At 37.1% G+C, this 17,258-nt stretch overlaps 1 protein-coding gene across 1 annotated transcript; it reads right to left on the bottom strand.

Annotated features, from left to right (window-relative positions):
• On the bottom strand, positions 1 to 16,524 carry tamalin (trafficking regulator and scaffold protein tamalin). The gene is made up of 8 exons (XM_039652720.2): positions 16,130 to 16,524; positions 12,698 to 12,750; positions 11,383 to 11,437; positions 6,672 to 6,774; positions 4,843 to 4,936; positions 4,157 to 4,223; positions 2,547 to 2,613; positions 1 to 660 (listed from the first exon to the last, which is right to left on the bottom strand). Exons 1-8 carry the CDS (start codon positions 16,493 to 16,495, stop codon positions 158 to 160), a joined length of 1,308 nt encoding a protein of 435 aa, XP_039508654.2. The 5' UTR covers positions 16,496 to 16,524; the 3' UTR covers positions 1 to 157.
• Between the last annotated feature and the right edge of the window lie 734 nt (positions 16,525 to 17,258).

The raw sequence follows: 17,258 nt of genomic DNA, 5'->3' as shown, positions 1-17,258 counted from the left end.
TTTTTGAAAACACTTTTTTTTTTTTTTTTTAAATCACTAGATTCTTTGGTTTGTCTTGGCCTCCCATTTTAATCTTCAGTTTGCTTTTTTGGATGGATTTCAAATTTTAAACATTTAGTCTTTGGTGAGTCTTTGAATTTTAGTCTGTTTTAGTTTCTCACAGTTTGCTTTCCTCCTCTTCCAGGGGTCGGTTTAGTCCGGGAATGTACTTCAACAGCCTCCGCCTGAAGCTCTTCTGTTTGGGTTTGCGCTGCAGTGTGCTGAACCCTCCGCACTGCTGTTTTTCTCCATTAGGCACCGAGGACGATGCCGGGCCCCTCATGTGGCTGCGTGTGCTGGCGCTGCGGGTGAGGGTTGTCTTGGCAGTGGCGAAGAGCTCGCTGGCGGGTCGGGTGATCCGTGGGCGGCCACTTTGAGTCTTCTCTTGGTTTGTGTCAAGCTTGTCGTTGCTGTTGTTGTTGCCGCATTCCCCCTGGTAGATGCAGGTTTGGTAGAGTGGATCGTCCTCGGCCGTGGCGGCACTGAGGTGGCTCACGCTGCTGCTCGTGCTACCGGTGCCGAGTAACGCGCGCATGGCCGCCGGGCTCGGAGCTCCCAAACTACCGTACACACCAGCTGACTCCAGAGACTCATACACAGCCACGTCACTCATCACGATGCCTGTGAGAGTGAAAACAGAGAGCTAAATTAACCTCTGGAAATGTTTTAAAGCAAGACACCAAAGTAAAAAAAAAAAAAAATGAACTAATAGATAAATCACCATACTTCCCCAGTTTACTGATTATATTAAGAACTGCAAAAATAAAAATTGTATTACAAGTTTTCTGAAATGTCACGTTTAAATATGCAAATAAGCCACAATCTAATTTATGTACAAATTTGCACAGAAATCAGAAAATTGGATAAAGCCAGGTTCAAAATTTTTGTTCAATTTTAGGATTAGGCTTTTCACACTGGCTAAGTTAACATGCAACCAAATAATCTGATAGCCGGCTAAATCGTACTGAAATGGGTGGTTTATTCCTTTTCTAATCCGATCGAGAGGACATGTTAACACTTGATCAGATTGAAAACCGAAACTTAAAAGGACTGTGCATTTGCAATGACATTGAAATGGAGTAATGACGTACGGCACGAGGAACGAGCTGTTCCTGTTGAATAGTGTCGTATAAATGAGTGTCCCGCCATTGTAAAATTCTCTTTTCACTCCTCAGCATCTGTGAAGTGGAGCTGGACAACGTCGCACAAGTCCTTGTTTCGGATTCTCATCCACAGAAGACTGGTTTTGAGCATTTTTACTGCGTGATACATATCAGCAGCATGGCACAACGGTTAATATGCTCATTTACTCCAAATTATGACCAGAGTCTGCTTTTAAAAAAACAATGTAGGAAAATAGTCGGTATGCACAAACAGCAGGAAATTTTCATGTTTCGCGTTCATGTAAACACTACATTCATATTCATCAATCGGAATGAATTCAGTCAGATTGAAACAAAAGTTGTGCATGTAAACGTAGCCACCGAGAGTGACTGAAAACACAAATAGAGTGAAGAAGAAACCGTTTCATTCTTATAGTCCGAAAAGTCCATTCAGATAAAAAAAACTTTGATAGTAAATTCGGCAATATGTAATATGAGGATGCGCAAAGCTAGAGCCGTTATGTAAACACATTGTGCGTATGGACGTTAACACAGGGATTAGGAATGTACAGTGTGAAACGGCAGCGTATGAATTAAAGATTAATTGCTTTAAGGATTGGAGGATTAAATAAGGATTAAGGATTGGAGGATTAATTGTTAACCCCAGGTAATTTATAAGCAATGTGAAACGTGAAGCAATGAGTCCATTAACCCGGGGTTTACGATGACCCAGGGTTAATTATAAGTGTGAAAAGCCCAATAGAGTCATAGGGATTTGACACCTTTTTTTTTTTTTTTTTTTTTTTTACCATGTTCTTAAGATTGAAAATCAGGGAAATGATTATGTAAACCCTTCTGTAAAGAACCACCAGAACAGATAGAAATAAAACAGTTAAAGGTTTGGTGTATGTTAAGAGCTTCTGAAATGGCAATTTCTGGCTTAGTGCACAAATAGATGAATTGCGGTAAAACTTTCGCATGTTTTCTTTCCACTCGTCAAAAAAAAAAAAATGCTATTTTTTATTTATAAAATATTTTTATATTTTAGACTATTTTGCCTATAGTCTTGCATTCAAGTTAAATTACTCTCTGCTTTAAGATTTTTTTTTTTACAATTAGTCTAAGAGATTCTGCAGAATAGTACAGTATTATGTTGGTATATTAAGGCATTTAGTTTGATCTTTAGTCATACTGGAAAAATGCTAGCATATGCTTCTAAATGTGCATCACACTCTTTAAGTGTTTAATACAACCTTGTGCTTACAGGAAGTGTTTTGTGTGACATAAATACATGCAAAAGAGCTCAGATGGCACTTGACAAGCTATGAAAACAACCTCATAACCAATTGGTGGCTTATTCAAAGGCCTGGGTAAGCAAGATTGCCATCACGTGCTAAAACTCACCATGCACAAGCCGCTGTTCTTGCACCATTAGAGATCTGTATTCGTCCCATTTCTCATGCAGGGTTTGCTGGAGAGACAAAAGACACAGTAAGAGTCATTCCACGTGTCCTTTGGCAGGTCTGTTCATTTACTTTTTTCCCATCATCATCATCGAGAACAGGGAAGTGTGGTCAGTGAGGTCAGACTTAGCTCTCAGTTCTCTATCGCTACTTCTCAAATCAACAAGCCATCAAATTTGAACGAAATGCAGAGTTCTTTGTTATCTAGGTCATTGTTATCATTTTTTTTAATCATAGTTCTTTTCGTAAAGCTAATATGTTTTGAAGTAATGAATGAAAAGATGGTCTGTCATGATAAATTTTTGTAACTATAAACGAGATTCAAAGTCAAGAGACGATAATTATTTTCATGTTGGGAGATAACTGTTAAATGGCGATTATATTTATATACCATTTTGTTTAAATAAAACTTTCATTAAAACTAAAATCAATTGTTTTAAATGGTACAACATAATGTACAGTGTGAAAAATTAATATTAATGTTAGGGTTTGCAAAAGATTGCATTCAACAGGGTTTAAATTAATGTTTTAAAATATTAACTTTAAGTGTTATTTATATACTATTATAGTTTTGATTTTACTTTTTCAGTTTGTTTAAATCGTATAGTAATTATATGTGACGGTGCCATTTTTAAATAAGCTTTAATATATATTTCTTATCTTTTATTCACAGTTTTAGTTTCAATAATTTTTAATACTTCAACTTAAATGGAAATTGTCGTTTTTAATCATTCCAGCTAACAATAAATGTGAAGCAAACAAAAGCACGAGCATTACATGATGACACATGTAGTCTAAATGTAAAAACATAAGCAATTCAACAATTAATAAAAAAAAAAATAAAAAAAAAAAATACTATTTATGTCTGATTACCAATATGGCCAATCATATTTTCCCATAAGCCATTTGACTCATTGTTAGATACTAGAAATTTCAGTTTACAACTCCACTGGTTGACTTTAAATTAGTTTTTTTTTTTTAGTTTGCAACTAAACAAATTATTTTCTTTCAACCATGACAAAGGTGTGTGCCAAAACATGTTGGTTTAAAGCTCTCCAACCAACGATGGCAAAACTCTGTTCAGTTAATATAATAGTATTTATAAAAGAGAGCTTGTGCATGCCTCATATACAACGATGAATTCAAAAGAGCAGTGTAGCAAATGACACGAACACATATATAACCAATGTTCACCACACCGTGATTCAGCAACTCTCAAAAACGGCAGAAGCGAGTACCATAATTAAACCGTATTCTTTATGAACTTAAACTTTACAGCCTATGCATCTTGAGAATGTCCCGAGGAATGTAAAACTGTGTCGTGCTTCTTTTCAGCTGTACTGCAGTATGTGAGGATTAAGAGTGGACTGTCATTGGAACAGGTGGGGTGTGAGAGGAAACAGGTGTGATCAGCGCTAGTGTTTGGTGCCAGGCCAGGGCAGCTGTGTTAAAGCTGGGCTTACATTACAACACTTGTAAACGTCTCGGTATACGAGACGACACGCTGCTTGATACGTGCATGTCGGTTTGCATGTGGTTCGTGTGACTTACCTTTAGATACTGCAGTCGGGCTTCCAATTCTGCTTTTCTAATAGCGTTGCTGTAGACCGTTTCTAGCCTAGACACAGGAACAAAATAACAGTGTTGCATGACAAAGTCCCTTCCTATACTGTGCAGTATTAAATGTCTTTAAATATTCAATCTAATGAACAAACCAATTCAAGTCAAATAGCTCTTTAAAACAGACTTCAGACCACAACGTGTCTGAAAACGAGCTTAGTGGTAATTTAAAACTCCCCTTCCCCCAAATGTATATGATTTCAAGAGCAGCATTGGTGATATGGATATGAAGCAGGAACCGCTTTTTACTGGGCTGCTGTAAACTCTCATTTACAGCATAACCCCATGTTTAAAAGTGGAAATAATTTGAGTTAAAAGCCGTGGAGAGGGAAGGCATGAACTGCTATGCATTCATGTGGTTCACATCTACACTTTATAAATGGAGGCTCATTTTCACTGGCCTTTCATCTTTTATTAAACAGAAAATAAACGTGGGGAAGGAAAGTGTGGTTCCAATCAAATAATAGTAGATCTATTTCTTCAAGATAATCAGAAAAAAACCACAGGTACACTTGAAACAATTTAGTTTCAATTTAAACTTTTAAAACAATTCTATTTTGGGGAAAATGTGACTCTTTTGCTAATCAGACATTGAATAACACTGAACATCTTCATACCTAATGTCGTTGCCAGATGATTTAATGAGCTGGACGATTTCTTTATGGCGAAAGCCTTCCACAGAAGTGTCGTTCACGCTGGCAATCGTGTCTCCTACAAAGCCCAGAAAAGAGAGTTTAACTGAGAACTGTTTTGATTGGAAAACAAAAACTTTGTGTGCTGTACTGCCTAGAGTGATAGTTCAACCAAAAATGTCAATTCTGTCTTGATTATTTACTCACCCTCATGTATTTTGAAACTTGTATTGACTGACTTTCTTCTAAGGAACACAAAAGACGATACTTATTGCAGAGTGTCCAATTTCAACACAATAAAGGTGAATGGTGACCACAAGTGCTACGCAAGAGTTCAGAGGAAACATTTTCAGTGAACACATTCGGTTTCAGTCGGTTACTCACAGAAAGCGAAAAACACTTAAAATAGTGCAAAAGTTGATGGTGCTTTATTTGAACCGTTTTAAAACTTGACGTCACATTCACTTTCATTGTCCAGAAAAGAGCAGCGTAACCATTCTGCTAAACACCTCCTTTTGTGTTCCACTGGAATAAATTATCATCTTCTTGTTTTCTTTTTCTTTTCACATGACAAACAGACTTCACACATCATTGTGTAATGAAACGTAATGAAACAATTTCTTTTCTCCAAGGAGAGTTTTGTGTTTTCTCGTCTTAGAACGATGTCGATGAGGTCATGTGCTTTAGAGAGACAGGCCAAAGGCTACAATGGCGCAAAGCATTCAGGGAATGCAGGAAGCGAAACCAACACACACGCACAGCAACTCTGCGGAGGAGTTCCTATTTACTACAGATCTGACATCAGTTTATCTATGAATCATAATTGTTATATTTTGGACTAGAAGAAGATCAACTGATCCTAGGACAGAGCGAACATATTTTAGATGCAGACGTGTTTTTTTCCTCATAGAGATTATAGAAAAGAATGCAGATTCTGTATATTAAATTTCAAGAGGTGACATTTCATAAAAGCCTGAATGTGAAATTATAGGACAAAGATTTATTTTTAGAAAAACTTGTTTTACTTCTCAACATTTTCTAAATAAATTCTCTTACAAGTTTCTAGAAGTATTAAAACTACCACAAAGATGCAAGTTTACATGCATGACGAACCGCTGTTGAAGCATAAGACTTCTTTTGAAAACATCGTTCATCGAAAAAAATCGTACAAACCACAAACATTTTAATGCAGTGTATTTGTATATCTATCTGTCTGTATATATATATATATATATATATATATATATATATATATATATATATATAAACCTTTAATTTAAGCTCCATTTACCTTTAAGCTCCATTTAATTTATGTCAGGATGAAAGATTTATGCCAAGTACAAAAAAGAGCTCAAACTAAAAGGGAACAACCCTAGCAGATTGAAATAGAGCTTCATATATACATGCAGCCCACAAAAAACCACAGAGTGACTCGACTGTATTCTGTTTTACAGTTCGAAAGAGTACAAATCCATCAACTGTCTACGTGGGTGCTGACCTGTGGCTGTGATATTTGCTTTTGCTTAAACAGCATGGCTGTCACTCAACTGTTCTGCTGTTGACAGATTGACGAGATCGAAGGGTCAGAAAGCAAGCCTTCTGAAATATTACTCCCGTTCACACAGACTCATTTTACTACAAAACAGGATGTTCAAGAGGTGGATGAAGGAAAGAGATCCTTGTTGTTGCTTTGAAACGTACTCCCTTTGACCCCAAGGACTACTCGAAATATTCTAGCCTGGGTGTCAAATGCTGGTTTAGAGCAGGACTGAATGAGCAAACATTAAGGGTGGTGTTAATGTGAGCACACTTACCGACTTTAAGGCCTGCAAGTTGGGCAGGACTGTCTTCGTGAACTTTGCAAACAAAAGTGCACATCTCCACCGAGTTCTCACTCTGGTGATGCAGTCCGTATGTCTGCAGGCGCACACACACACACACACAAAAAAAGGGTGGTAAACAATGCAGTCTCTTGTACGGAGAGTAATGTTATTTATAGATATGCATTCAGATTATACTAAAGTAAACAAAATGAGTCATAGTCTAGCTAGTAAAGGTGTGCCATTTTCTTCAATACTAGGACTTATTGTTCGACGTAGCATTGCTAAATCAAGTCTGATAGCATTTCCACGGTGACTTAACACCATCATGTGCTCAATAACTAGAATGTTGATACACAAAGACTGACTGACAGACTCAATGGCTTAAAGGAAGCCGAACGTGAGGAGCGGCTCCAGGTTGTTTATACACATGCAAACATCCTTGATAAACAAACCACACCGAAACTAGGCCGTTTGAAACACCTGTGTTTTGTTGTCATTTCAATGTTTGATCTGTAAGCAGGACAACTCCAAGCCATTTGACTGAGGCTTAAAAATTATTTTTGGCTAAACATCATTTTATATTTGATGACCATTTCTGAGTGTTAGCAAGAGATAAAGGGTGCTTTCTTCCTTCCATTTTACTGTAATGTTGAGCGTTTTAGAGTGAAAATGATATTCAGTCATAAAGGAAAGTTTTCAAGTGAGCAAGTTACATATAATATAATATAATATAATATAATAAACTGGCCATGCACAAGTAGTTTGCATTATGGATGGAATATAACATAACATAACAATTAGGGCTTTCAAACGATTAATCGCATCCAAAATAAAGGTTTGTGTTTACATAATATATGTGGGTGCACTGTGTATAATTATTTGATATATATATATATAAAAATACACACACATACATGTATATATTTAAGAAATAGGTTCATGCATATACTAGGGCTGTGCAAAAGTTAATTGCGATTAATCGCATCCAAAATAAAAGTCTGTTTTACATAATATATTTGTGTGTGTTGTATATAATTATTTTGTATATATAAATACCTATGCATGCATGCATATATTTAAGAATTATTTGCTCTTAAATTCTGTATATATATATATATAAATACATAATCTATATTATATAAATATAAATATTTTATATAGGAATAACACATTTTCTTAAACATATACATGCATGTGTGTGTATTTATATATACAAAATAATTATATACAGCACACACAAATATATATGTAAACACAGACTTTTATTTTGGATGCGATTAATCGCAATTAACTTTTGCACAGCCCTAGCATATACTGAATATAGATTTATATATAATTATATATATAAATAATATTTTTTTTCTTAAATATACATGCATGTGTGTGTATTTATATATATATATATATATATATATATATATACACACACACACACACAAAACAATTATACATAGTGAACCCACGTATTTTATGTAAACACAAACTTTTATTTTGATGCGATTTATCACGATTAATCGTTTGACAGCCCTAAATATAATATAATATAATCAACATAGACAAAGCGGTTTGCAAATTAGATGGATGGATAACATACAAAATATTATAACACAACAAAATATAATATACCCATAATTCCTACATAGGACAAGTGGCTTTCAAAATGGATGGATACCATTGTTTTAAACTGTAAATTATGTTAAAGTTTTGCAGTTTTAGCAATAAAAAAATGTAGTTTGCACCATTAAGATCTTATACAATTCATCTATTCTGCAATAAAACAACTCAAGTCTGCTTCAGTGGACTAGCCCCCGGATCTCTATGCAAACTGTGAAGGATGTTAAGTCGCTATAACATATCATAGTGGTGTGAGATATTAAGAATACAATGCAACTCTACACAGCAAGAGTTTAAAACAGGAAGAGACTCAGTTAGAGGTTGATATGCAAAACATCAGCTTCAGTTTCCACCATAACTGTAATCAGTAGCTCAGTTCAAGACGCACACGCTGATATACTGATGCCATTTGGAAGGGTCATTTGCATGGTATCAGTGGTATTTTTGGTTCACTGACGTCTAGATTCAAATGAGCGTCTCAATATGCTGTTCATTTCCTGATGTGAGTGGAGCCATAATGTTTTTTGTAGCGTGCAACATTTTCAGCAGTCACCAAAGAGACTCGCTGTGGCTTTAAGACGCTCTCACGATGTTCACTTTCACAATGAATGACAATTGCTTAAGTGTGTAAAATGCGTAGGAACGGGTGATTTCAATGCCTTTGCGGATGACTGATGTTGGTGCTCATTTCCTCAACTGAAACCCAAAGGTGTTGTTGAGGTTAACAGCTTAGTGTGCAGAGGACACTGTTAAACCTCATTTTGTCAAAAGAAAGGTGAATCTGACTAAACTTTTGATGACTTCATAAGGATTGTCTTAAAGGGTTGGGTTTACCCAAAAACTAACATTCTGCCGTCATCATTTACTCACCCTCTGGATGTTACAAACCACTATGACTGACTTTCTTCAGCAGAGCACAAAAGATTATGTTTTAAAGAGGGCTCACACTGCTCCTTACCATTACAATGAAAGTGAATGGGGACTGGGGCTGTTAATGTCCAAAAAGGCACAATAAAAGTGGTCCATATGACTTGTGCGCTATATTTCAAGTCTTCTAAACCCATGCAACCCAATTTATGTGTGAAATTTCAGCCGATATTCTCGCTTCTCGCTTGACAGCCAGTCAACATTCATTTCATTGAATGGAAACAAGCCTTTTTGACATTCTCATTCTGCTATAAATAACTTTTTTAATATAGTACAGAAGAAAACAGGTTTCAAAAATCATAATGAGGAGTACATTTTGAAAATATTAAGGGATAGTCCACCGTTTTTTCATATTAAACTATCATCTAAACTATCATGAAAAATCCTCTCCAGAGTGATGATATTACTGCGCCGAGTCGAAGTGCTCCCAATCACTTGCTGTGGTATTCCGCCATACATTATAGTTATCCACTTTACACGCTTAGAAAAGTGCAACGTTTTATTTTTTGTCACCATTCTTGGTTGATTTACTCTGTAATTCACTACTGTATTTAAATATGGAAAACGTGGAGGAGTAAGTGCACGCACTGAGAGGAGAGAGGCATGCGTCAACTCCTTTTAGGCTATGTTTACACAGAATCGATTCTGAAGAGAAAACGCAAAAGCGGCGATACGTTATCACTTTTTATTCTGCGTTTAGATGAGCATCCATATGGTGACGCAAAAGTTTGTGAAATTCAATGTAGTATGCACTCCAGGCGGCTAGGTGGCAATGTGGAGCACTGCCACACAACAACACCAAGTCCGCACGCCTGCGTACAACCTTTACTGTCAAGCAGACTTGTGCGTTTTTACCAGTTTTTACCATTTACATGGGAACGCGGCGGTGGAGCATTTTTAAGATTTCCACTCTAGAGGGTGGTTTCACTTTTTTCAGTTTTTAAGCCCCTAAAACGCCGTCGCCGTGTAAACGAAAGGCACATCCGATAAAATATATTTACGTTTTCATCCGCGAGCGTTCTCGTGTAAACAGGGCCTTAGTTTAGGGAATAACATAGTTTAATATAAAAACAAAACGGTGAAGTATCCCTTTAAGAAAAGCCACTATCGTGTTAAATACTTGATGCAATATTGTATGGTCTGAACTGTAGAGAAAAACAAAAACAAAAAAAAACTCCCAACTATCACTCATTTAGGAGAAAAAAATGCAAATGTCTATCACTGAAAAGTGAATCATTTATAAAGTGTTTTCAAATGTTAGGAATAGTCTGCTTCCTTCCTCTTCCCACACACTCCAAATGCTTACACGAATCTCTGAGACACCAAGCGCCACAGGAGATGCAAAGTACAGACATATTTACATAGTAGATATGGCCAACCATATCCCCACTGCTAAGAGTCTCAAACAATGTTGTCTACAGAACGCCATCCCAGAAAACAATTCATTTCTTGATATGTCGACCTATCACGTGACAGAAACTTGATGTCATATCCTGTACTGGAGGACAAGGCAGGAAAGGAGGGGTTCTGCATCCTGCATCTGAACTATTATACATTACTAAATATAAACTAGCTATCTGACACATACATCACAACAAATGACAAAATGCTTCGAGGCATTATAAATAATTACTAATGCAGAGTGCATAATCGGTTCCACATTGAGGTATCAGGCTTTGATAAAGTGAGTGTTGTGAGGAATAAATTACAAGACAAGCTCATTTGTTTTCTCTTATTACATGTGGAGAAACCATAGCTAATAGTTTCTGTTGAAACGAGGTGCCAGCCACTGAAGTTTAATCACAAGTGAGACCTTGACGCTGAATATCCTGAGCAGCCCACCCACATGTACAAGCTACAATGTTTTCAACTTAAAATAGAAAACATATGCATGATTTTGCATTTACTATAGGGTTAGGGCAGGATTTAGATAGAGTTAGTTGCATTAGTTTTATGCATAATTTACTGTTATTCCTATGGTAAGTACATGTAACATTTAACAAGGACACTGTTAACCGTTTTTAGTACATCGTTTTCGTGTAAACGTACCCTAGATCACTTGAGACAGATTTTACATTATTGTACACCAGTTCAGATGCTATGAACGAATTCCGATAATATGTAATTGCATACAGAGCGTCTAAATGAAAATCCCTCTTACCTGGATTTCAAAGCCAAAGGCCTCCTCCTCTTTCTTCTCCAGGATCACCATTTTCCTGGAAAGAAATTCAGCAAAACAGAGAGGATTCTGTTAATATGAACAGAGGAAAGGGCTGCTGTACAGGAACGGTCTGACTGCTTTAGCCTCAAACCATGACCTTGACTAACTGTCAATGCTTACAGGAACAAGGATGATGAAAGATCACAGAGGAAATGCATAATCGACCCATGATTCTGCTATTTTGGTGGATACGTCTTTATGGCATAATAGGAAACGTGTGAAAAAAAATAAATTAAAAAACAAAACAAAAGTGACATCTAAACAACTCACTCTCAAACTTTGTTTTCAGTATACTTTCAGTTTCATAATTATACAGTAGAGCCCGACCGATAAAGAATTTTGAAGGCTGATACTGATACAAATATTTGTTTGTTTTAAAATCCGATATATCGGCCGATATATATTTTTTTCTAAACGCGCAACAAAAAATGAACAGATTTCCCTAACATTAGTTATTTGTAGTCATTTATGAGTTAACTAAAATAATATGATAATGAATTTTATAAAGAAACTTGTTTCTTTTATTGTCACAACAGAACAGACTGATGACCGAGTGCCCTCTGATGGACAAACTATACAACTCCAACATTTAAAACATCGTTCAAACGTGTTTCGTCCGTTTTCATCTTATTTTTTAAATATTCATTTATCGGCCATTATAACTGCCGATACCGATAGTTTGGAAAATGCCTAATATCGGCCGACCGATATATCGGTCTGGCTCTATTATAGTGTGTTTTGTTTCTCAATAATAACAATCTCATGGCATGAATTACTAGAACAGGTTCACTTTAAACTAGAGATGACTTATGTGTTGATAATACTAGTTGTCTAGACAAGCAATCTCAGGATTCAAACATCTAAACCATGAAGACATGACAAGACCCCTGTTTTTCTGAAAGTACTCATCCATTATTAGGCACTCATGAATTATCTATATGCATTGCATATACTCAGCAATAAAGAGACACATACAGAAAGATCATATCTGGCCGATCCAACACACACTCCCTTCATTTCATTCATTCAGTCCTCTTGAAACAGGTTATATTACATAAATCTATAACTGCGTTTGTTCAAAGGGGGTTATTTTTATTCCATGACACCATGTAAAAGGTGTGAATGACTATGACTATGGTCTGACGTTTTCATAACTGTCTAAATAAATCGAGCGTATTTTAGGGAAATAACAATGACGCATGCATACGCCAATCAAATCTGTGTAGGTGGAAAAAAAAAGCAGGGGCAATCTTACCTTTGTGGTTCTGGAGACTGTGATAGGGGCTTCCATTTTTGCAGCCCACCGTTCTGTTCAGCAACCCAGATTGATGAGGAGGAAAGATAGAAAGACAAAGAGAAAGAAAATGAGTGTCTGGGACTTTTGGAAGATCTGCCCTTGAAATCCCCCTTGATCAACAGGTCTTTAGGCTAGGTTGTGCTCAATGTGTTCATTTCACACATGTAGTTTAACAGCTCGGATGACAATCACAGATATAACCTGAAATGCATGTCTATCTGATGCCTTCTCTGAACCGTTCCTGTCACGGCTTTCTCTTGTACGTGCTCTGCTCTTATTTTATCTCAAAGACTAAAGGTTTACTTACAGTAGATGTCTTGGAAATTATCACAAGGATGATCTAAGATGTAGCCAGATGGGTGATTACAAGTTCTGCCATGTTCTACAACAATTGCCCTGATGTTCCAGCTGATAACCCAAATTCATTCATATTACGCCCGCTCTGACAGACGCCCATTCAATCGGGTTCTACCTCAACGCCATCAACTTCAGCTTTCCACAAAGTGCACTTTGTGCAATAACCCTCCTAAGCTAGTAAAACGTTGGCTTTCTTTATTTTCATACTCTTTGAGAATTGTGGTAGGGTCTCCTCAATGACTTCATTTATTTCCATGTAACTAAGAGGGTCCCTCGGGGGCAGTTGGATGGAGAAGCAAAGCTCTCCGTCGCACAATACCCTGTTGTGGCCCGGCGTTTACGCAGAGTGTGGGAGTCACGATACAGAGAGCCGTTCATAAACCTACCCTGCCCTACAATCCCAATCTTGCTGTGTACTGTAGTACTCCACTGTGAGTAAGCCTTGTTTAGGACTAATTTCTGCAATTTAAAATGCAACATTTAAATGTTGCTGGCTAGTTTGAGTCAACCAGCTGTAAAGGAGCTGTTGTTTTTGACCTTAAAACGGCAATTGAAAAATTGCTGTCATACCACACAATTCATCTAAAACACAGCAACAGTCATGGATAGTTCACCCAACAATGAAAAACTCAGCATTTACTCGCCCTCCTGTCATTCAAACCTGAATGACAAAGCATTAGACTCATTGACTTTCAATGCATGGACAAAAGCAAATCGAAACATTTTTAAAATATATTTTTAAATGCTCCACATAATCTCAGTTACTTTATTCTGGCAGATGGTATAAAATACCTTAGGTAAAAAAAAAGACCAAATATAAGAAGACTTTTATTTATTCCAACTGCTATTGGTATTTTAAAAGATGAATCTCATGTTTTTCTTAAGAAGTTATGTACGTCTTTATGTAGTAGGTTTTAAAACGGATGCGTTTTTGTGTATTGTTTGTTAAGCCTTTGTCTAACAGACAAACACATGATACTAGACTATAGATGTTGTTTTGATTGCCACCAGAAAACTACCCGGAGATATCAAGATCATATCAGAGCTATTTGAATTTCATTACACGATCAACAACAAAACCACACTGTCTGAGCCCCGTTTACTCAAGCTTTTTCAATTCTGCAGTAAATTCAGTTCCACACCACAAAGGTCACGGAAAATTCGGAGGAGGCTTCTCTGCCCCGGACACTTGGTGAGGTTCCATAAAACGGCTTGGCTGGCCACACAGGAGGTGGTGGACTGTTAAAGAGCAGGCCCAAAATTCAGCAGGGACACATATGAGCTGTTTACAGTTACTCAAGAGAGTAAGACCAGCGTGTGGGTGGTCCAAAGGCACCGGGAAACACTTTACACCATGAGTGACCATGAAACACACTTCACGGTGTCTAAACCCAAGGGCCAAAACCAAGCAGGCTCACATCTGCATGGTCAATGCCCAGGAGAGCAACTGGTTGTGCCAAAGCAGAGTACAGTGTTGAGGAGAGCAGCAGATTAATGTCTCTCTTTGGATTTGAAAGGAAGTGTGGGAGACTTTATGCTAGATGTATACCTAGGCCTATAGTCCATACTATTACGAATTGGAGGAATTACAACAACAACCAGTACTCTGGGTTCGGGCTGAATTCCTCCCCCCCGGACAACACGCCAAATACGCATTCAACTTTACTCCTACTAATTGTACGTACTATGCAAGTGTGAACTTGTGATTTATTATTATTATTAATAAATGTTAAATATAAAACCATTCACGTGACAATTGTCCTCTTGTTTTGATCACTGTTAGCTTAAAATGCTACTCATTTCTCACATGGTTGCTACGTAAACTTAAGTATAAAACCTTTGAACTTGAGCAATTTTTTGAGCAAATTTTACCACAGAACACTGGTGTTTCCTGCTGAATGCACAGTGGTGTCATGGCATCACAATTTCTATTTTTTAAGCGATATGATGAGTGATCTGTTGTATGAACACTAAAAAATCAATCATGCAAAAATGAAAGTAGTCACTCCTAAAGATTCAAATGCATACATGCAAATGAGATTCTTCAGAGGAACTGTCACATGCTGATTATGGTCACAGATGCACACTGATGGACAGGTGTGAATGAGCACAGGTCTAGAAATTCTTTACATGCCAAATAAAGTGTGACAACTGCTTGCCTTGAACCATTCAGGACAAGACTCAAACAAGGACATCACTGCTACTCAACAGTGGTTGTTAATCCAGAAGCACTCCAGCATTGCACATTTTGAATGTCTCATACCCAGTTCAGAGCATCAAACAATGTGCTGATGATAATAAGGGACACATCCAAAATGTGCAGTTCTAGCTAATGTTCAGCCAATGATGATGGCATATAAAGTCCATAAGAGAGGTATAGCTCAACTTGTGTGCCTTTAAACGAATCAAACTTGAGTGGAGCATGCACACTGCTGCTTCTAATAAAACAAACTCACAGGACTGTTGTTTCTGTGCTTAATTAAGGCCAGACACTATCATGCAATAAATTCAAGATGTTCATGCATAGATAAAAGAGGCTAACGAGTGTAAAATTACTTCTATAGTCTTCACTCTATACGCTGATAGAAGTGTGAATTCAGTATTAAATAACATAGAGGACACTACAGCTAAACCTTGCTGAAGAAAACAAACAAACTGGTGTGCTGCTGGTCTCCCAGCGAGACCAGTTGAACATTAAATAATAAGCTAAAATAAAAATAACATAGTTTACAATGTTTTAGCAGGATTTCCTTAAACAGACTTTAGCTGAAAAGCGTCCAGAACTCGTCTAAAACCACCTAAAATACCAGTTTGACCATCGGGCGGCTAACTAACGTTAAGCCCGGAAAATTCATCTAAGACTGGACTAAAATGTTTTTTGTTGTTGTTGTTTCAGTTGGGAATTAAAAAAGCTAGAAATATGTCATAATAAAGATCACTTGTGTGTAAACTGCCAATGAACATTTAAACACTTTTGAGTTGAGGACTCAAATACAGGATTCGAATCTCGAAAGTAAACTGAAATGCTCTAACCTTTTTAAAATTCCTTGGTAGGGTCCCTCCAGAGTAAGCGAGGGTCTTATAATTATACACCTCAGTGGAGTTTGAGGGTCCACGGTCCACTGTACAGCTGTCCGATTTGGAGGAGGTAAAATAGATATCTCCACTGTCATGACTCAACGAACCACTGTCCGGCTCGTTTGAGTTCAGCTTCTTTAAACGTCGGAAAGTCATATTTTTCATAGTCCGCGTGTCACTCAATAAGAAAGTAACACTGGATGAAAGAAGAGCGAGAGATGAAAAGTACTGAATGTGGGCGAGGAGACACCCACTCGGCACAAGCCTACACTTTAACTTCAGCAATAATCCCCAGCTCAAGCTCGGCAGGAGCAACAGCATCTGCGGACAGACTCGTCGAGTTAAGAAAAGCACATGTCAAGGAAATCCTTGAAAGGGGGAGGGACCTAGCGACCCTAGGGGGCGGGGACACATAATTGGTGCGATGCGATTGGCCGTCTTCACAGAAGCGATGCACTTCAGCCACGACCATTACTTGAAACGGGTTTGAAGGTAGAATTAGAAATATAGTATTATTTACGATTACATTTTATGGCATTTAAGACGTATTGACTTGGAAACGTACTGTAGTTTGACGGCTATTTATTAAAACCAACTCTGTGGTTTTGTATGCGAGTTGATAACACTTACACAATATTAAAATTTTTAAATATTTTTTTTTTATTTCCAGTACATTTTATTTGTAATATATTTGTGTTTGGATAAGTAACTTACATCTAGCCACATAATTTAACTCCACGGTTTAAAGCTCACAATCGGTTCATTCGAATCCCACATACAGGCTCTTGACTCGAATCATTGTTGACCGAGAACCACCTATTCAGTCCGAATAACATGACGTGCACGTAGGTGAACCGATTCGTTAAAAAGCTTCGACTCAAGAGATGACGAGCACGTCTACTACTCACAATCAATCAAATATACCTAATAATATATGCCAGGCGTTATGCAGAGTTAGTGGAAGTTTATTGAAATTGGTGAACCTTGAATTAATAAAGGCAACCCAATTATAATTAAGCACTAGTTGCAACATTTTACAAAAAAAAATATTTAAAAATTTTAATATTGATGTTATTTTATAAAA

The sequence above is a fragment of the Pimephales promelas genome, chromosome 20 (genome assembly GCF_988280905.1).
Source record: "Pimephales promelas chromosome 20, fPimPro1.hap1.1, whole genome shotgun sequence".
Taxonomy (NCBI): domain Eukaryota; kingdom Metazoa; phylum Chordata; class Actinopteri; order Cypriniformes; family Leuciscidae; genus Pimephales; species Pimephales promelas.
This window is presented reverse-complemented; position numbering and strand designations above follow the sequence as displayed.

Excerpts from the sequence above, each read along its gene's own strand:
- tamalin (XM_039652720.2), bottom strand. The coding sequence starts at position 16,495 with ATGCTGTTGCTCCTGCCGAGCTTGAGCTGGGGATTATTGCTGAAGTTA. Across the intron at positions 11,438-12,697 it reads CAGTCTCCAGAACCACAAAG|GAAAATGGTGATCCTGGAGA; the intron begins GTAAGATTGCCC and ends ATTTCTTTCCAG. Across the intron at positions 661-2,546 it reads AGAACAGCGGCTTGTGCATG|GCATCGTGATGAGTGACGTG; the intron begins GTGAGTTTTAGC and ends TCACTCTCACAG.